The sequence below is a fragment of the Poecilia mexicana genome, unplaced genomic scaffold (assembly GCF_051168715.1).
Source record: "Poecilia mexicana isolate PSO_F unplaced genomic scaffold, ASM5116871v1 scaffold_22, whole genome shotgun sequence".
Taxonomy (NCBI): domain Eukaryota; kingdom Metazoa; phylum Chordata; class Actinopteri; order Cyprinodontiformes; family Poeciliidae; genus Poecilia; species Poecilia mexicana.
This window is the reverse complement of record NW_028263391.1, coordinates 20,959,236-20,979,784: the sequence shown is the minus strand read 5'-3', so window position 1 is coordinate 20,979,784 and position 20,549 is coordinate 20,959,236. Positions and strand designations below refer to the sequence as shown.

At 39.6% G+C, this 20,549-nt stretch overlaps 1 protein-coding gene across 1 annotated transcript in view; it reads right to left on the bottom strand.

Moving 5' to 3' along the window:
• Nucleotides 1-20,051, bottom strand: part of LOC106930264 (fibroblast growth factor receptor like 1) — a 43,961-nt gene extending 23,910 nt beyond the window's left edge. Inside the window, exons 1-2 of the mRNA XM_015007702.2 lie at nucleotides 19,766-20,051; nucleotides 18,966-19,055 (exon numbers count right to left, since the gene is read on the bottom strand). Of these exons, the coding sequence (XP_014863188.2) occupies nucleotides 18,966-19,050 (85 nt within the window). The 5' untranslated portion in view covers nucleotides 19,051-19,055; nucleotides 19,766-20,051. The remainder of the gene's footprint in view (nucleotides 1-18,965; nucleotides 19,056-19,765) is intronic.
• Between the last annotated feature and the right edge of the window lie 498 nt (nucleotides 20,052-20,549).

Genomic DNA, 20,549 nt, shown 5'->3' with positions numbered 1-20,549 from the left:
GCGGGGACAATGGCTCTTTCTTTGGCACCATCAGATGTGGGCTGAATAGCGCCCGCTTCGGTGGTGGGAATGCTACGGGAGGAGCTATTGGGTGACCAGAGAAACAGCAGGAGGGGGTGGAATAAGAAGAAAAGGGAATAAGATGCTCCGGCTACCGTACATCTATCTGATTAAAGGAGAATCCCTGGAATAACTTTGCCCCCTGTTTGAAGTGAAATGTGCGTCTGGTCCTGAAGGACTCCTGCCGACCGCTCATCAAACGAGCAGCAGAGGAAGAGAGAGGAATGACGCCGGCGTCATAAAGCTCCTGGAAACATCTCCATCACGCGGCCAGCCCTTAACAGGCCCGACTGCGGACGCTTTGAACTCTAAGCTGCTATATTTCATTAAGCCTGGCTGCCTTCTCCTGGCCTCTGCAGGAGGGGAAGGGCGTGCACGTGCAGGCGCTCACATGCACGCCCTTCTGCCGCCTCAATGAAACTAAAACCTAAGCTCCACCTCCAATAAATCAGACTCCATTCACATAGAGCTGGGCGATATGGCTTAAAAATAAAATCTGATTTATTGGTGGGTGATATAGATTTAGGTTTATCGCGATATTTTGTGGTAGTATTGTGATAACAATGAACGTGGTAAGGCATTGATTTGCTAATGACCACAGTTATGGCTACCATTGGTTTTAGCTGTTAAGTTGTCAACATATCCGAGATATAAAAGAAAAAGGGACCCAGTGCCTTGCTACTAATTGTCAACACAACAACTAGATAACAAGGTCAGGAAAAAGTTTCAATCAAATAAAAAGAGGTGAGGAAAGTAATTCAGTTATGGTTGCTTGACTCTGACAACCTGAATCTGTCGATATGCTGGAATTTATTATGATAACGATAAATCAAAATCTTACTATAGGAAATTTATCATGATAAATGATAAACGATACAATAAATGCACACCTCCTTGACGATGTTTTTGTCCACTTTCTTTTCTTAAATATAATACATAAATATTTTTAAAAAGTAGCTTGGCTTGTGTTTCAATCATCCCTTCTCTGATTTGTACAACAAAGATTTTGGGCAAAAAAGTAGGGCTGAAGCTAACGATTATTATACCAATCGATTACTCTGACGATTAATCAGATAAAGAAACCGCCAATGTCACTCATCCACTTCAGCCGTTCTATGCAAAATTAGAAAAACAATAAAGGATGCAAATAAACAAATAATTAAAAACATTGTATTGGCTAAAACGCAACACTGTAGCATTATTTTCATAAATCTGAACTCGGTGAAGCTAAAACTAATGCTACTTTTTTAGCTAAAACATATTCACAGATAAAGTTTTTATCTTAAATGCAAAATGTATATTTTTGTAGTTTTTGTCTTAACTGCTGAGTAAATGTATTTTTTAACCAATTTGCCTTTTTTGAGTCTGTATATTCCAGATAACGATTAATCAATTACTAAATTAGTTGACGATGATTTCAATAATCGATTCGTCACGATTAATCGTTTCAGCCCTAGTTCCACCTTCAATAAATCAGGCCCCATTCACCCACTTCCCAATAAACAGTAATGTTTTCTGTTTATTTGTGAAGTTTATTCAGACGTGGGTAACTTCCCAGAAAGCTAACCTCATAACAGACACACATTTCTATCAGGCTGCGCCTGTTCATTCAGGTCATTGTTTTGAAAGGAAACAGCCCAGAAGACAACATGAACGCTCTCTTTCACATCAACCCAACAAGATTTCCCTCAGAGTCTTTACTTTTCCAGACTCCTGGAAGTCCTTGGTCCTCATGGAAACCTGAACAAACAGAAGCACGTTTTTCAGAAAGAAGAGCTGAGTTGGAAAAGGTCACTGCTCTTATTTTCCCAGAATGAAACCAACATAACTACTTTATTTTCTCTGGAAAATAGCCAGAAGAGTTTTTAACAGGTAGTTTCTGCTAACAGGAGCTGCATCTGGTTCTAAAAGATGGATTAGATCAACATCATGGAGGGGGTTAAGAAACCGGCTAAGAAATAAATCTGACGATTCTCAGGTCACACAGGTCACTAAGTTATATTGAACCCTTTAAACCCGCTACACTGCAGAAAACAAGACAATTCAAATTTCAAATGATATTACCTATTAACAAGGAAAAGATTCAACTAGGACAACCAAAGATGAATTTAGTAGTTGATTATTCTGACGATTAATCATTAGAGTAATCGATTAATCAGTTGTTTTTTTTTAAATTGACACATTGTGCAGATACCTTTTTATTCAACATTAACAATACATTAAAAGTTGAATAAGAACAAATAATTCAATTCTTTTTTGTTAAATAAGAAAATACACATTTTATAGCTAAAAAGTTTAAGTAATAAAATACTTTATTACCTAAACAAAATAGATTTTTATTCTTTTTTTCACCAAAGTTGAGCCAGGTGAAGCTAAAACTATGACACTTGAGGAGATCTGGGTAAAACACATTTTTAAAGAAGGTTTTTATCTAAAATGAAGAATATATTTTGGACAGTTTTGACCTAATCGCTGCTTTGAGTGTTGTGTTTGAACAAATGCACATTTTAGAGTCTATATATTCCAAATAACAATTAATCAATTACTAAAGTAGTTGATGATTGTTTTAATAATTGATTAATCATGATTAATCTGATTCATTTCAATATAACAGTAAATTAAATATAAGTCAATAAAATATAATGTATAATTTGCACAGTTTTGACTTAGTTACGTCTTTGAGAGTTTTTTATTTTTATTTTTTCAACAAATGGCATACTTTATTTAGTGTATACAGTCCAATTAATGATCGATTAATCTCATTAATTGCTTCAGCCCTACTTTTAACACAACAGGGAATATAAATCAATAAAATACCATGTGTATTTTGCACACTTTTGGCTTAATTACTTCTTTGAAAGTGTTTTTCCAACAAATAACATATTTTGGAGTCTCTAGAATCCAATCAATGATTAATCGATTGCTAAATTTGTTGATGATTGTTTCAGTAAGCGATTAATCAGGAGTAACTGTTTCAGTCCTACTTTCAATACAAAACCTGTTCATTGTGAAATGTTATAAATCAATAAAATATCCTAAATGTGAGCAAACAGAGTGTAAGCTGACCCAGACTCATGCTATCTCAAAGAGCTCACAGCGAGTGGCCCTCTAGTCGCTTTATCTCACTCCATTAGGCTAAGGCCTGGTGCAAACACGGGGCTGAGTGTGTGCTCAGAGACACTTATCGGGACAGAGGAAGGCCAAGCAGTGGAGGGAGAGAAACAAAACCAGGCCAAGGAGGCAGAAACGCGGGCCGTGGGTGTGAGGAGATCAGGCTAAGATGGCAGAGAGGCCTCCAATAACATGCAGCTCCTACAGAGAGGGGGATTAGGGCGGCCCAGGCGGCAGAAACCAGGAATCCCAACAATCTCACACCCCGACTCCTGGCTCAGACTCAGCTTCAGCCACATGACACACTCCAACAGACCTTCTCTCAGTCTCTCAGCGACACCGACCAGCACCTGTTTATTACTGGCCGCCTAATTTGTTTCACGACCAGCCGACCACTTGGTGGTAAACAGGGTGCTGTGTAACAATCGTACTCCTCCACTTCAGCTGTGAGGAGTTTCTTACATTTCAGACTACAACTGATGATTGCTTTAGAAATTGATTCTGATGATTAATTGATTATCCTGATGATTAATCGATTATTCTGATGATTAATCGGATAAAAATTGGCACATTCTGCAGAATGTTTGTATAAAATAATGATTTAACTACTTAATCATTTTTCATACAATATTTCAAAAACATTAAAGACTGCATATAAACAATTTAATACCTTTTTAAATAAGAAAATAAATATTATATTGCCTAAAATGCAATGACATAGCATTCATTCAGTGTGCTCTTGATCATTTGTAACAAATCTGCAACAGAAGCAATATATTTTTTAATTAATCAATTAATATTTGGATAGCAAAATGTGCTTAATATGAGATTTTTTTTATAGAAAAATATAACTGACTGGGTGGAGCTGAAACTCCTCTTGAGGAGTTTTGGGAATACGAGATCTACAGACAAAGGAGGTTTCTTGCAAACGCAAAAAGTAAATGCATAAAGTGTGTGTATTTTTGTACAGTTTTGGCTTTGGCGCGGGGGTTAAGCACAGCCCACGTAATAAGGAGGGCTTAGTCCTTGAAGCGGCCATTGCAGGTTCGATTCCCAGCCTGCGTGACCTTTGCCGCATTTCTTCCCACACCTTCTCATTACCTACTTTCTTGTCCTCCGACTTTCAAATAAAGGCCACTAGAAAACAAACCTTAAAAAAATAAAGAAAGAAACCGACCCGTAGCTCCTCCCTCCTGATGTGTTGATCAAATTACCGACTTTGCCTGAATTCACACCACGACTCATATCACAACGTCATAAACTGCGTTCCCCGGAGCAGCCTTTAAAGACATACAGAAGACAAGATGCTAACCAGTTTTTCCTCAAACACGCGGCATTGTCTCCATGGTTACTAATGGTTAGACCGTACATCCTCTATAAAGACATCTTTCTAATCAAACTTACTTATAAAGTATATGAACCTTAACCTTACCGTACAAATAGTGTTCGCTGTAAATCTGCGGCTACACCGAGGGCTGCCAGTCATTATGATTAACAGCAGCTATCCATCGCTGTATTTTTCCTCTTCATTAAAAGTTAAAATGACAAGTTTGGTTTGTATCCTTATCTTTTTCTGCAGTCGACCGTGCAGCACCCTGTAATAATTTTTAATGTGAAATAAGCTAAATAAAAGCGACATTAGGCTACCAGATGTCTGTTTTTAGACTAGCTTTAGAGGAGCGCTGGTTGTTTTGACGTCCATCATGGCGGAGCAGGCCGAGATATGGAGAACGTGACGTAAAGGGTCAACACTAATAATCTTGACTTGACATTTTGTTGTATTCAGAAGCTTCTTTTAGCATCTTGCAGTCTGCTCCCAGGGCGAACTTCCACTGGCTGCTCTTTGGATCTCACCATGCTGCTTACTTTCACTTCAACACAACAAACTAAACATTGGAGGTATAAACGGGGCTAACGTCCTTCCAAAAATGCTGAGTAATCATGTGTATGTTATGAAATGTCAGCGATTTAAAGTGTTAGGAAATGTGAAAAGCTGGGAAAAAATTAGATCCGACCCCACCAAATCTTTACTGTGTTTTTGCTGCTTCAGTGTCTTTTGAAAGTCAACAGCTAGGTGTATACAGGCCCCACCGGCGCCTTCCTCCTCAAACTTTGCTGCATTCCACAGTTTGGGGGAATAAAAGTGTCCAACCTGCATCTGTCTCATTGTGCACCGTGACGGAATGACGCCGGATGTAAACAAGGATGTTTGGAAGCAGCTCTGAGCGGCTCATCCAAGTCTCTGTCTGTTCTGGCCTCTTTTTAAATCCCACTGCCTACAGGAATCTTAAAAATAACATTTTTCATTTATTCAGAGCAGATCCCATTATTTTTTTTGTTTTGTTTTCTTATCTGAAAAAGAAATTACAAATGACAAAAAAAGTATTTCTGTGAGTTGTACGTCGGAGTATCAGGACGAGGTTATGAGAATTCTTGTTTAATTGCGAGAATATAGTCATAATATTAGCAGAAAAAGGAAAACTGTCTCATAAAAAGATAATTTAATGAGAAGAGTTAAAATCTGATGTGACCAGCTCAGTCTGTGATTCTTTCTTCTAAATAAATTCAATTGTCCTGCGACGGATGATAAACTGATGCTTATGTGTTAAGAGATGAAATATTTCCTTAACTGTAAAACCGAAACCAAAGTATAACTTCAATATAACTTCAGTATCACTTCAATATTGAGCACAAGATGCTCAATATTTCTCATTTTAATTTTTGTAACATTTGTGTTGGAGTTCTCCTGAAATTATGACTTTATTCTGGTATTTTTACAGATTTATTTCGTTAATCTTAATGTTTTATTCACATATTATTACAACTTTATTGTTGTTTGACTATCCTATTACTACAACTTTATTCTGATATTAAAGCTTTGTCCTTGTATTATTACGACTTTAGTCTGTTGATAATAACACTTTAATCTTTGATTATTATGACTTTACCTTTGTATTATTTAGGGCTGAAACGATTCCTCGAATGATTCGAGTACCTCGATTACTAAAATTCCTCGAGGAAAATTTACCTGCCTCGAAGCTTCGTTAATTTATGTTTTATTAGTTAGCGCACCGTGTTCCGGCCGGGACTTCATTTGCGTTGCGCGGAGCTCTCACTTCCGCCTCTGAGTTGTTGACAAAAGCTAAGTCTCAGCGGCATAAAGTCCAATCTTCAAGATTGGCCCGTGGGGATTTTATTGATTGATGATAATGCCCGACTTTTTATCGTTTTTGGGGAACCAATAAGCATCCTTAAAATGACTGGGGGATGCCTGGAGTACGGCAGCATTTCTCCTCCGGGGCTGCTGGTTGAAAACGAACGGCGGGAAGAGCGCTGAGGTGAGCGGATAGCCTGAACAGAGCGGGCGGCTGAGTAGCTGATGCTTACCGTGTAAATGTAGCTTTACCGACGAACCGCACAATAAATTTCATATCCCGGTCTGAAAAAACGGGTGGCGGAGCGCATCGTACATGGCTGGTAGATGAGTTTCTGAGTGTGACCAGTGAAGGTGTCGTAAATATCCCGTATTGCTTCCCCCCGTGTTCGTCCCCCGGTCTAACGGTTCGTCAGTCCGCTGGTCTATTTCCTCCCCTCCACCCCATCTTACGTTCGTTCATTCGCCCTCTCCTCCCACTCCAGGCGGCATTTCCAGTATTTTCAAACCCAAAGCGTGACAGGTTAGGTGGCAAGGTGAGTTTAATTAATCTATTAAACTCACTGAAGATGAATACATAAACTAAAAGCTGGATTGTAGACATTTTTTATAAGCATATTTGTGAGCCTGCCTCTTTATTAAATTCAATATAATTTCAGATTTTTCTATAACTTTTCTTCTGGTTAACTTAGAAAGTGAGCTATTATTGTTACAGGTTAGTTTTCTAAACTACAAAAAAGCAACTGTTAGGGATGCTCAAATGTGAACAATTGGACTGATATTGATATCTGATAGTAACACCGGTATTATGCCAGATTTACCAATATTTCATTTTATAATTTTTTTTTATCCGATTACTCGATTAATCGTAAGAATAATCGATAGATTACTCGATTACTAAAATATTCGTTTACAACAGCCCTAGTATTATTACAACTATTCTTATTTTATTATGACTATTTTGGTTGTTAACATTTTATTCTCTAATTATTTTGTGTTGATATTCTGATCTATGGAAACCTAGAAAATTAATTGGTGAATGAAAAACCCAGATTTTCACAAAACGAAGCCTTCGAAAGCCAGTTGTACATCGAGAATCAACTAATCGCCCATCAGGACAGGAACTTTTCACTGACGATGACGCCGGTGATCAGGAGAAAACGCTGGAGAGCGTTTCACACCGGCGCCGTTGTCGACAAGGTCTTTTCAGGCTGCAGCAGTGACAGACTGACATGCAGCAGAACTGTTTTGGCAGAATGAAGCAATTCAGACAGAGACAGGAGGAGAGGAGTCAGAGAGGAAAAGAAAGAGCCAGAGACGAGACGGAGGGCAGAACGGGGGGAGAGACGAGGCGAGACAGGCGAAGGTGGGGGGAGGAACTGGGAAAAGCTCCCACTGACAGCAATGGGGCCTCTTAACAATCCAGGAATATTGTCTGAAATCAATCTGTCATCATGGAGCTGTTGAGCCTGTCGTTATGGTGTGCTACTCGCCCTTTCACAGCGACAATTTGTTCAGTGCTCTCCAGTCCGCCTCGGCGGAGGTCACGGCCCGCGATCCGTCTGTCTGCTCAACTTCTGTCCGGCCGGGTTGTACAGTCCTTTAACATAGACGTCCAGCAGAGGAGGAGCCGGCTGATGGACAGAACAGAAGCGCTGCTGGAACCCAGCGATCCAATCACTGGAAAATATTAGTCTGCAGCAAAGCAAATAACTCTACCAGTCCGCACCTAAAGTCCGCAGCCCCCCAAAAAACTGGATTCATCTTCTGAAATCTCCTTCAACAAACAGCTTGTTTACATACTCCAGTCTGTGCAGACGAACTGTCGGGAATTCCTTGCATAATGCATCATGCATGACTGAAAACAAACCAAACAATAAGAGCCAATTGAACAAATACTCATTTATAAAAGAAACGCATGGATCGGCTCTGCATGCACGCAGTCTGCACACTGACCCCAGCCGTGCATGGTGAGGAAATCATATCAGTTTCAGAGCGTGATGCAAAGTTTCAGTCTGGTATTTCAGTAGCTCCGCTGTAAAATATGACGGATTACGCCTCGGAATGGTTTTTCCTTCCTTACCTCTCTTCATTTTGTATTTCTCCACTTTTGCAGGAGCAATTCAGATGGAATCAGAACTTATTAAATGGAACGCATTTTGACAAATTAACATTTTGCACGGTTTAATTTGGGTTTCTACTCCATCTAAAAACAACTCAAGCCCTTAAAAAAACACCCATTGTTTTTTGGCAACAAGTTAATGTATTTTGTTGTCTAGAAAATGAGTCTTTTCAAAAACCACCTGATTTTTAAGTTACATTCAACAGGCACTGCATCGTTACCTAGCAACCCCAGTCAAGTGCAGCCCTGTTACCTAGCAACCCAAGCGGAGCCCCAGCACGTTTGATCAGCTGGTTTTACCGCTTTATGCAAAAGACAAGTCTTTTTAAGCTGACTTTAACATCCAGACACAACTTCCTGCATCACTGTTGATTGTGCAGGAGGCTCCACTTCTGCTTTTCAAAGATGGAAAAGCAGAAGTATACAAAGATATACGATTGTGCATCTTTTTTCAGCCATTTTCACATGCGAGTGTAAACGTTGAGTTAAGGGCCGTGGCCAACAAGAGGCCCTGAAACAGCTCATTCTGAACGGAGCTAATAGTGATTTTGTCTATTACAAAAGCAGGAAGAGGAAAATAGTGCAGGGCATTCTGGGTAAATACAACCAAAACAAACACTTGAGTGTAACGCCAGCGGTAGAAACGGCTCTTGGTCTTTTACCAGCTACAAAAGATAAATCCTACAACTGCTAAAACCTGATGCCACTCATTCTTGTTTACATTTCGTGAAGGACTAAGTTGCGCTGAGTGTCTTCTTCAGAGGTTTTTGTGTCATTTGCTGATGATGCAGCGCCACCACAGCTGAGGGGGGGGGGAACTGTTTTTTGAAAAAGTTTGGTTTGTTTGACACAGTAGAGCATGAAAGGGAATCGCACCAGCTGAAAATTTAACAAATGTTGCAATTTGTCCCAATCAAACTGAAACTACCAGACTATTAGGGTGAAAACATCCTTAATGAGAAACAAAATGGAGGACCTAGAGCCACAGAGCCATGTGGGGTCTCACAGGATTCAGTGGGAGGAAAACTGAGAGGATGTGGGACGGGGGGTCGGAGGCTCATTCAGAGCTCGTTATCCCCTGGCTCGACTTTCTTCAAGCCCAGCCAGCCATCGCTGTTGCCACCACCATAACATTCAATCAACCTTTTAACTCCCAAACGGGAGCGCCGGTTGGTGTGTGAGGGTTTTGTCAAGGCTCCGGAGAAAGGCAACAGAAGAAAAGAGACAAAACTTTCATAAGCCTGTGAAAAAGCGAGGCGCCGTCGTCTGAATGCCGAACGGAAGCAAAATAATGAGGGGTCTGATGGCGCGCAGACAAACAGAGACAGAAACTTCATCCTCAACTGATATCCAACAGGTCCATCCAGGCGGCCCGATTGGACTTCTGATAAGTCTGCAGCGCGAGTTCAGCAGGCTGCGGCAGGTTTTCCTCACACTGGAGGAGCTGCCGCAGCTTAAATCAGCTTTTATTCACCAAGATTACAACAACAAGTCCTGAACGTGTCCGAACCTGCTCAGTCCGATCCGCAGTCAGGGTCATTATCGTATGAAAGAAGCAAAGACTTTTTCACATTATGAAGTCAAAAACAACAGAAAAAGTCAACAACTGTTTAAAAGCTGTGTTTAACTCTATTAATATACATAATCTGTATCAAGATTCCCATGGAGCAACTTTCATCAGGCATCTAAACAAACAAGATTCTGTATATTTATTTATTTAGCAAATTAGGTACATCTAATCAAGTATTATGTTCACAATCATGTCTTATTTCTGGCAATTTAGTGAAGATTGCAACATTGAAAGACTATTCCTACAGAGTACAAAGCACGTTTTCTGAAGAAGTAGATACGTTTCTGAAAGTTATCTAAGATGGAAAGGGTTTATCTTTGATCAGAGGTTCACCGCGCTCTCAGGAGTTCATAAAAAAAATGTTGCCTCCGAAAACAAAACAAGAATATGGGAGAAGAAAAAGCGGAAAACGTTCAACATTTCCAAACCATTTTTGATTTCGCACCGGAAAAAAACACTATAGATGCTTTATCGTCCAGTTTACGATGTTCAAATATAAAAGAAAACATTGTCACTATTATCATCATGAGCAGTACATAACTGTCGTGACGTCAACTTTGTAGCTGACAGCCATCTTGGTAGGTACTGAGCCTATCATGACAGATGCTATGGCGTTGCTATGACAACAGTAAACAAGCCACAAGCTTAGAGCTAGCTCTTGTCTCATTTCTAACTTATAAATATTTAAATTATTACTCGACTGAAATGTTTGAGTACTTTACCCACCTCTGTGTGACACTAAGATAACTAGCAGTGATATAGTTGCAGAACTAGCTAAATTAGCTTAGCTAATGTAGCTTTTATCTGCAAGCTACTACATGTATTTACTCTGCCAGTTACCAGAGCCTTGATATTCATGTGAAGAGTTTGTACGTTGGTTACAAAGCTTTTCTCTTGCACAGTGGTCAAGACAAAGGCACAGCAAAGCCTGCCATTTTGGCGCTAGCCTACCAAAATGGCACGGATCGCATCCGGTTCAGACTAGTGGGAACTATGTATCCACTTCCACAAACTTAACGTGACTAATAAATACTGATCAGTGGAGATGAAGCTTCCTGGTGTGGATTGAGCCCACATTAACAAAGGTTTTTAGGTTCCTGCAGCACATGAAACCTCATGATCTGAATAATGAGTCAGAGAGCTTAAATATACAGAAAAGGCAGAAACCGTTTTCCTGCGGAGGAATGATCGGGAGCAGAAGTTGGAATCTGATCATTCCACAGTGACCGAGTGAACAGCTGTGGAGGAGGGTGGGAAGCGTCTCCAAAAAAATGGGAGAAATGAGACAAACGCATCCCACTGTGGGTCTGACATGTTACTGAAAAGGCCACTTGTAAGGTCCAACCAGGACCGACGCTCTTTAACACCAAGCAGCTGTCAATTAACCACAATCTGGTATTCATAGGTCTGCTAAATGGAGCGAGTCGGGCTTGAGAAAGGCTCAAAGTCAATTATCATCTGAATGGTAATGGCTGCGAAGCGTTCCTGGAGGTTAGCGGGAGCAAACGGGAATTTTATTTAACAGATCGTGATTCCATTCAGCCGGGCAGGAAGAGTGTGTGTGGTCTGAAAACACGCCCAGAGGCAACTACCCAAACAAGCTAATGAGTCTCCCCCCACCCCTACCTACACACATAAACAAAGAGATGCATGGGGTTTCTTTAAAAAAAGTCATCCAGCTGAGAGCAAAAACTGCAGACAGCAACATGTTGAAATTCCACATGAATGTTAATTGAAAAGCTCGTTAAACGTGGTGAACGAGGAGAGAGCGCAGCTCTCTGGGACTTTATGACCAAGCTAAAGCAAACACACACACTGACCTCCATTATGACTACTGATCTTTTCCTTTCTGTCCCCTCGCTGGGGTGAAGTCTGACACATTCCTCGCTCCAAATGTTTCCTCTGCACTGACAGAGCGTTGAAAGATGGCAACATGGGTTGTTGCAGCTGCGGAAACGTTATTCCAGAAGGATCGGAGCGTGAGGAATATTATTTCCACCTGGTTAGGAGGACAGGGAGGTGGAGTGAGAGCCTACTGAGCTTTCTTTTACAGGACGTCTCATTCTTCTCAGGCTAATTTCAGCAGGCTTAAATGGGACCATTATGCAATATTCATATTTTGCACTTCCATTTGAGTCTAAACTGCTTCTTCTAAAAACATACCAAGCTCTTTAAAAAAACACCAACTGCTTTTTGGCAATAACTTAATGTTTTTTGGTGTCTGGAAAATGAACCCTTTTAAAACCTACTGAATATGAAGTCACAAATCAGCAGGAACTGCCCGTTACCTAGCAACCCCAGCTGAGTGTCCAGAATGTTTGGTCGGTTGGTTTTATGCGCCGTACAATGGCTGCTGCAAAAGACGAGTGTTTTGTTGCTGTCTTCCCACCCAGAAACAACTTGCTCTACCAATGTGTAATGTATAATTGCACATCTGTTAGCAGCCATTTTCAATTGCAAGTGTAAACACTGACCTGGTGGGTGTGGCTAGCAGCAGCTTATTTGCTTATTCTAAAAGGAGCTAAAAGCAGCCATAACGGACCAGTCTAAAGGAGTTTTTACACCTGATAGTCCAGTAGATTCAGACCAAAGTTTCAACATTTGTTAAATTTTTATCTGTTGTGAAGCGTTTTCACACTGAACTGCATCAAACAATCTAAACTAAAAACCTGTTCCCCTCCTTGCCTGTGGTGGCGCTGCACCAAGAACTGAAGGAAATGACAGAACCTCCGAAGAAGACACGAGTCTTCAGAAAATGTAAACAAAAATGGAGGAGTGGAGTCAGACTGTAGGATTTCTTTTTTGTCTTTGGAAAAAGACGACGAGTCATTTCTCCTGCTGGCGCTAGACTCTTGCGTTGGTTTTGTTGCATTTACCCAGAATGCTCTACGCTGTAGCCCACTTCCTCCTTTTAGAGTGGTCTCTGTTCACATATGCATTCAAACTGCACCGGAGTTCACTTCCAAGGTTTGTAGGTGGACCAGAGTTTGATTCTCTGGTTTTCATTAAAGCTTGATTACTCTTTCAGACCTTTCCAAACAAACTGGAATGAACCAAACAAGTGGCTCATTATCTAAGAACGATTTTGTGCAATAAATGCAATGAACACACTTTGTCCTATCCTAACCTGTCCCAGGAAGCATAATTGGACACTTTTGATAAAATTTGCATCTTGCTCATTCTCCCTCAACAGTTCTTCTCACGCACACATGCCCTCCTCTCCGTCTGCTAATTGATGGTAAATACGAGGATCAGAAGTTGCTTAAATTAATTACTGCTGCTTTGTCCAACATGGGGGACCAGCACACACAATAATCCAGCCATTGTTCTCAGGGAGTATGGAGCTGAGAGAGGCTGGGTGGGAGTAAAGGTCAGTCATGCCTTGTTTTAACGACAGCACATTAACTTAACCCACTTCCTCTGGCTTAATGCTGGTAATAAACCAGAGGAAACACAGCAGAGAGCAGGAGAAAAGATTGAGTTGTGTTGCAGAAGGGAGGCAGGAAAGTTTGGTGGAAGGCATAGAGACATCAAAATCAGAGCCTGATGAAATGAAAGGAGCTAAATTTTGGTTTTGTTTCAGAATCTCTAAGCTGCTAGAAGAAGAAAAAAAAATCACTTTGTATATTTAATAGAACCTCCACCGTCTTACTCTTCATGAGCTATTTAAAAAATAAGAGGTCTTCTGGGCTTATTGTTGCAGAGAAACAGCCTCATTATGCTGAAAGGAAATGGAAAACTGCGAGCGAGCCAAACAGCTCTGAGAGTTTAGAGGCCCTGGCACCGAGTTTATCTCACTGTACCTGATTGTTGGGTGATGTAACTGCCTATAAAATGTAAACTTTCCACAAACGAGTTTTCAGGGCTCCAACTCTCACAGAAAACAACAAGGAATCGAGGACAACAAAAGCGCCGGCCTGTTTGTGAGTAATTCATTAGTTAGCCGGACCTGGTGGAAAACAGGCCGTCTCCATACGTCCAGCCAAATGCATTCTGGGAGTTTATTTTTATAGCAATGAAAAAGGAGAGAAACACCAAACGTAACTTAGACGGAAAACCAATAAATAGGTGTTAGTAAGTCTGCTGTTGTTCGGGCTGATTGCTCTTTGGGCGATTTGGCTGAAAAAGATCACATTTTTTCATACTAGATACAATTTTAATCAGGTTTTTTTCTTGCTTTCTTTTGGAAAAAATAAATTATGAATGACTGAAAATGTTCACACAGCGTACATTCTGTACGCTGTGTGAACGCTGTGTCCTAATACGCTGTGTATTAGGACCAGCCTTAATTATCAGAAGGCAGTAATAATATTAGAATAAAGATGCAATTTTACCTGAAAAAATACAAGAAAAAAAGTCGTTTAAATGAAGAAAAAGTTTGCTTAACAGGATCTTCTTTTTTTTTTAAAGAATTTGAACAAAGTGAAACTAAAACTACCATATATCAGCAGTTATGGGTTGAACATTTTAACAAAGTGTTTTTTTATCTAAATGCAAAATGTACATATGTTTTAGCAGATTTTAGCTTAATTACTGCTCTGAGTGTGTTATTTCAGCAAATGGTATTTTTTTTTGAGTCTCTAAGCTCTAAGATTAATCGATTACCAAATTAGTTGACGATTATTTCAATTGTTGATTAGTCATGATAAATTAAATGAATCATTTAATAAATAGGTAAATTGTGTGTAATCAAAGTGTTTGAAGGTGTCATTCTTGCTAATAAATACTGTTTTGGTCACCTTCATGGACACATGCCTACTGTATTCTTTTATTATTCTAAATATATGTTTAGGCTGCATTCTTCACTGAGTGCAGCCCACCAGTCCCTGAGACTGTCACCACATTACTGGTTCTGCTGGGACGCATCACTGGCCACCTTCTCCAGCTGCATGAAGGGGGCGGAGGGAATTAGGGCGGCCAATCCCAGAGCTGCAACAGTAAAAAGGGAGAGGGGCCCAGTGTGTGTGTGTGTGTGTGTGTGTGTGTGTGTGTGTGTGTGTGTGTGTGTGTGTGTGTGTGTGTGTGTGTGTGTGTGTGTGTGTGTGTGTGTGTGTGTGTGTCGGGACTCCCTGTGGTATGAGGGCAGGGCTCTTGTGTCAGATGTCTCCTGATGACTGACAGCAACAGGCCTGAGTCCTACCAGGTACCAATACACTCAGCTATCAGCAGGAAAACAACATTTCTGGAGGTTTTTATGGTCTCACACGCAGGGTGTTCTTTATACACTGCAAAAACACAAAAACTTACCTGGTAATTTTGGTCTACTTTTTAATGAAAATGTATTAGCACACTTGAAATAAGACAAAACTAACTTATAAGTAACTTACAGGAGGAATACGTGATATTTTTTAAGTCCATAATTCTTTAATATTGATGAAAAACTACTAGTTCCACTGGTAGATTATTTCATTTATAACATTGGGAAAATGTTTTGTTAAAAGTGATGTTTTTCATAAATTAAGGAATTATTTACTTACAAGTTACTTATAAAGTAATTTTTTTTCTAATCTCAAGTCTAAAAAGATATTTGTACTAAAATTAGACCAAAAATACTTGGTAAAAGTTTGAGTTTTTGCAGTGCAGATGCTCTTTATACAATGCAAAAAACATAAGTATTGTGGTCTAATTTTTAGCACACTTGAAATACGACACAACCAACTTAGAAGTAACTTTTCAGCAAGATACATGAGCTCATTTTAAGCCAATATTCCATGGTTAAGGTTCCATTATGTTATAAATGAAGTGATCTGCCAGTGTAACTTGTACTTTTTTCATCAATATTAAGGAATTATTTACTTAAAACAAGCTCCTACATCTTGCTGAAAAGTTACTTCTAAGTTAGTTTTTCCTTACTTCAAGTGTATTAAGATATCTGCACTAGAAACTAGACTAAAATAGTTGGTAAGATTTTGTGTTTTTGCAGTGTAAATTCATTCAGGTCTGTCAGAGACGTTCTCATAACACTGTTAAGATTTTTATGGTGACGGTTTTACAGCTTCCCTTGCCTCTCCTTCACTATAAAGTTTGCAGTCCAGCTGTTGCTTTGGGACTGCAACACAGAACTCTGTGTATCATTTGGCTCTTCTGGAGGAACTGTCACATATTTACGGTTTATAACTTATCATGTGCTAACCACATCTCCGCCTCGTGTGCATCTGTTTCACCATCTGCAGCCGCTTCCAGAAAACAGCAGGCTGCCCTACTAAACTGCTCCATCCGCCGTGTCACCGGCTTTTCTGACATATGTTCATCTGTAAACATGGAAAATTGCCGGTGTAATCTGATTTGGAGTTGTTTACTTTTGATTCAGTTGTGCCGTGCAAGCCCGGCTGCCAGGCTGTGAATGAAGTATTGTCTGCAGACAATCTCCAATCTCTGCTGCAAGTCCACCACATGCAGGTGCTGCACCTATCAGGCACCCCTTCAGTTAATGCCGACACACTGAAGCTGGAGGGAGCATGCACCGGGATGTAAGTCATCAATTAATGAGTTAATCTAAAGCTGATTGATCTTATCGATCGACTAGCAATTATTTGATGAGTGGCCATTTTCTTAAAAACCTAACTTTTCTCTTGTATCAATACGGCCGACCCCATTTTTTCATAACCTAAATGCTGAATTTAAAAACTGTAAATACACAAAATCTTACCAAGCATTTTGTCCAGATTCTTGTACATTTAAAATAAAAAACTAACTTATAAGTAACTTTTTACCAAGATACATGAGCTTGTTTTAAGTTAATAATTCACTAATATTGATGAATGTGTACTAGTTCCACTGGCAGATTATTTGACTTATAATTGACTTACAGCGGGATAAATGTCTTAAGTGAAGACATTTATCACTTTTTCATCAAAAGTATTGATAAAAATACTTTTTCATCAATATTAAGGAATTATTGACCTAAAACAAGATCCTATATCTTGCTGAAAAGTTACTTGTAAGTTTGTTTTCTCTTATTTCAAATGTACAAAAATTAGGCCAGAAAAACTGAGTAATATTTTGTTTTTGCAGTAAAAACAAACATGTTTTTACATTTTGTGTCAGCTGTATTAAATACTGACTGAATAAACAGGAAAACTGCAGCTTTCTCACATTATTAAGCTGATTACGTATAACAAATAAGGAGCTTTTTGGGTTGTTTCATAGTAAAATAAAAGATGAAAAGAATAAAATATGTTGAACATAAATTAACAGACAGATGTTCATACAGAAGTAGTCTGTTGTTGCTCTTTAAGGAATGTTAAAACTTCGCTCCATTAAAGCCATTAACTCACAACAGCCCTCAAAATCAACCCTGCTGACTGTCGCCATGTTTTTTCTCCCATCATGTTATGAATTCGCCCGTTATGCCCTCCTCTCCGCATCGACTTCATAGCACATCAGTAATTTTTGAATGAGAAGCTGAAGTCGCTATAAGGTGACAACTCAAGGAGCTCACTGAATAGTTATATTTAAAAACAGAACTGAATAAAGTAAATTTTCAACAAACACTGGACTCTGTTTGGGCCGTTTCTCTTTCTGCTCTGTATGTCCAGAACCAGAACCAAACGAGGAGAAGCAGCATTCAGCTTCCATGCACCACAAATTTGGAACAAACTTCCAGAAAACTGTAAAAGAGCTGAAACACTGAGTGCCTTTAAATCTCGACTAAAAACCCACCTGTTTAGAGTTGTATTTGAAAAGCAATCAATTACGAGTTTAGTGATGGCACTTGACTTAATGTAATGTTTTGATTGTTGATTCTATGTTGCATGACTTTGTTTTTGTGTTTGCTATGATGTAAAGCACTTTGAAATGTCTTGCTGCTGAAATGTGCTATACAAATAAAATTTTATTGATTAATTGATTTCTGCCTCGGCGTTCTGTTCTCTACGCTGCAGCGCAGCATACGTGCAGTGAGTAGAGCGCAAGCGCATTTAGAAGTCCGCGACATTTAGAGGTGCTGTCAGTTCAGCGTACGCGTAAAGATACGACAAAAATAAGTCAATAAATCGTTTTATATGATAACTAGATGAATCTACATACCTTGTTGTGAAGGTCCTAGCTACAGCTGCCGTGAAATACTTAACACGCCCCGTATAAAACTCGCCTCCCTGCTCCTTGATGATGATCTGACTAGCTAGCCGCTAACTCCGGATCTCTTACAGTTGTTAATAACAAAGTGTATGACAAACTAACTTTTACATCATGATGTTTTGTGCTACAAGTATGACGAACTGCCAGAACAATGGCCGCCATCTTTGTTCTGTATGAAACGGCTCCGATTTAGAGTTACCAGAGGTGCCCCCTGCTGGATGGCGGCCAAATTACAACACCAATAGAAAGTAAACCGATGTTTAATTAATAGATTGGAACTCATTTTAATAAAATAAATCATTTATGGACAATTAATAATAAGTAGATTAAATGTTTCCTTCCGTAGTGCCAGGCATTTGGTTTTCCTCTCATCAGGAGGGCATTTTCAGCTTTGACTCATGCCAGAGAGGTTAGTCGCTCACAAAGCAACAGTTTGACAGTGGCACCATGAAACAGTTGGACCGGAGAGTTCCAGTCTGCTCTGTGTTTCAGAGTAAAGCCGCCTGATGTGAAGCAGCATGTCTGCAGCCTTCGCAGGGCTGGACTCTGTTCTTTCACCCGGGAAGCTGATGGATGGTGTTTGTTTAGTTACGCTGCAGTTAAGCTCAGGTCAGGGCCAAGCCAGGGCCCCCTCTCCCTCCCTCCGTCCATGTTGACTTTGGGCTCTGCTTAGAATTTTTATTTTTTGTTTATTTATTTTTTTTTAAACTCTTGAACTTTTTCCGTCCCTGGCTGCTCAGGGGGGAGAAAGCACAAGCGAAACTTTCTTCACACTGACAGGAAACCAGTCAGTGAAGCTGCTTAATGACGAGGACATTTGCAACTTGCTTTTAAAAACATTCAGAACATTTGTGAGTCAGCCCCCTTACCTCTCACACAGTCGGTCAGCAACATGGCCTCAAAGATGAGCAGCACAATCTTCATGACGTCCATACTGTCTAAACACAGATTCATAGTCCCTAAACCAGGAAAAAACACATGTGCAGCTCTGAGATTAATAATCTTGGTGAAAGATATGATTAAAAAAAACACTATTAGCTCTTATGCAATGATTACACTGCAAAAACACAAGCTCTTACCAAGTATTTCTGTCTAGACTTTAGTACATTTAAAATAAGACAAAACTAGCCTATAAGTCCATTGTCAGCATGATATGAATTTGTTTTAAGTCAGTCATTTCCTAATGTTGATTTAAAAAGTATAGGTCTCCTGGCAGATTATAACACTTATAACCAGACAATTTTTACATGTTATAAGTGAAATAATCTTGCAATGGAACTAGTACTATTTCATAAAGATTAGAGAATAACTGAGCTCCTATGCATTGCTGAAAAGTTATTTCTAAGTTAGTTTTGTCGTAAGTCAATGGTAACACTATATTTGCACTAAATAAGGCCAGAAATATTTGGTAAGATTTTGCGTTTTAGCAGTATATTCCATTCATTAAAAATAATGACGATTCTACCAGCGTGTATAAACATGTTCATGTCACTAACATACACTCTTTGTTTGTGTATTTAACTGACATCATCCTTACAAAAACAGCACAAATGAACCAGAATTTAATTTTAAAATAACAAATATAAAGTATTGCATGAATATTTTAGGTGTATCCTGCAACATTATGGGGGTTTTCATGTATTTACGTTTTTGTGGCAATATTACATACCTCGTTAGCGAGTGTAGGAGGTCAGCCTTGCAGCAGTCCCCAGACAGAAACTCTTTCAGCTGAACTTCGCGCTGAGTCCATGAATAAAGCTGACAGCGGTCCGCTGTCCGCTAACAGCGCAGCATGGCTGCCTGCGGCGGGTTAATAACGGACTGTCAGGCGGTAGGTTGGAATACCGCGACAAAACACAGTAAACACAGCCCGCTGAGAGGAAAACCAGCGCTAGTCCGGTCCGTTGTACAGTCCACACTTCTCCTGGACAGACTGACTGTTGTGGAGTTCAGGGAGCGAAGACTTGTTGACTCTCCCACAGTTTCAGCGGCGGGCCAATCACAGCCCGCAGTCTGGCCAATCACAGTCCGTAAAACCGTCCAACCGTACGTCAACGTCGCCGCCATATTGGGAGTGGCAGTTTCGTTGCAACACATAGAGCTTTATTACTATTATTAACAAAATGTTAAAGTTTTACAACCATTAATTAACTAAGAAGGGTAGTAACTACCTACATTTACTCAATTACATTAACTTGAGTAGATCTTTGGGGAAAGAATACTTTAAAGAGTAGTTTTTACAATACTGCTCTGTTTTGCTTTTACTTGAGTAATTTTATTATGCAGTAACGTTACTTTTACTTGAGTAATATTTCTGGATACGCTACCCACGGTGAGTAGAGTCATTGAATAAACAACCAAAAATTCACCACACAATACATACTTCCAGTTTTTGTTACAGTTTCATAAGCTTTATATTGAAAGAACCTGATTTGAAAAAATATATATTTGTT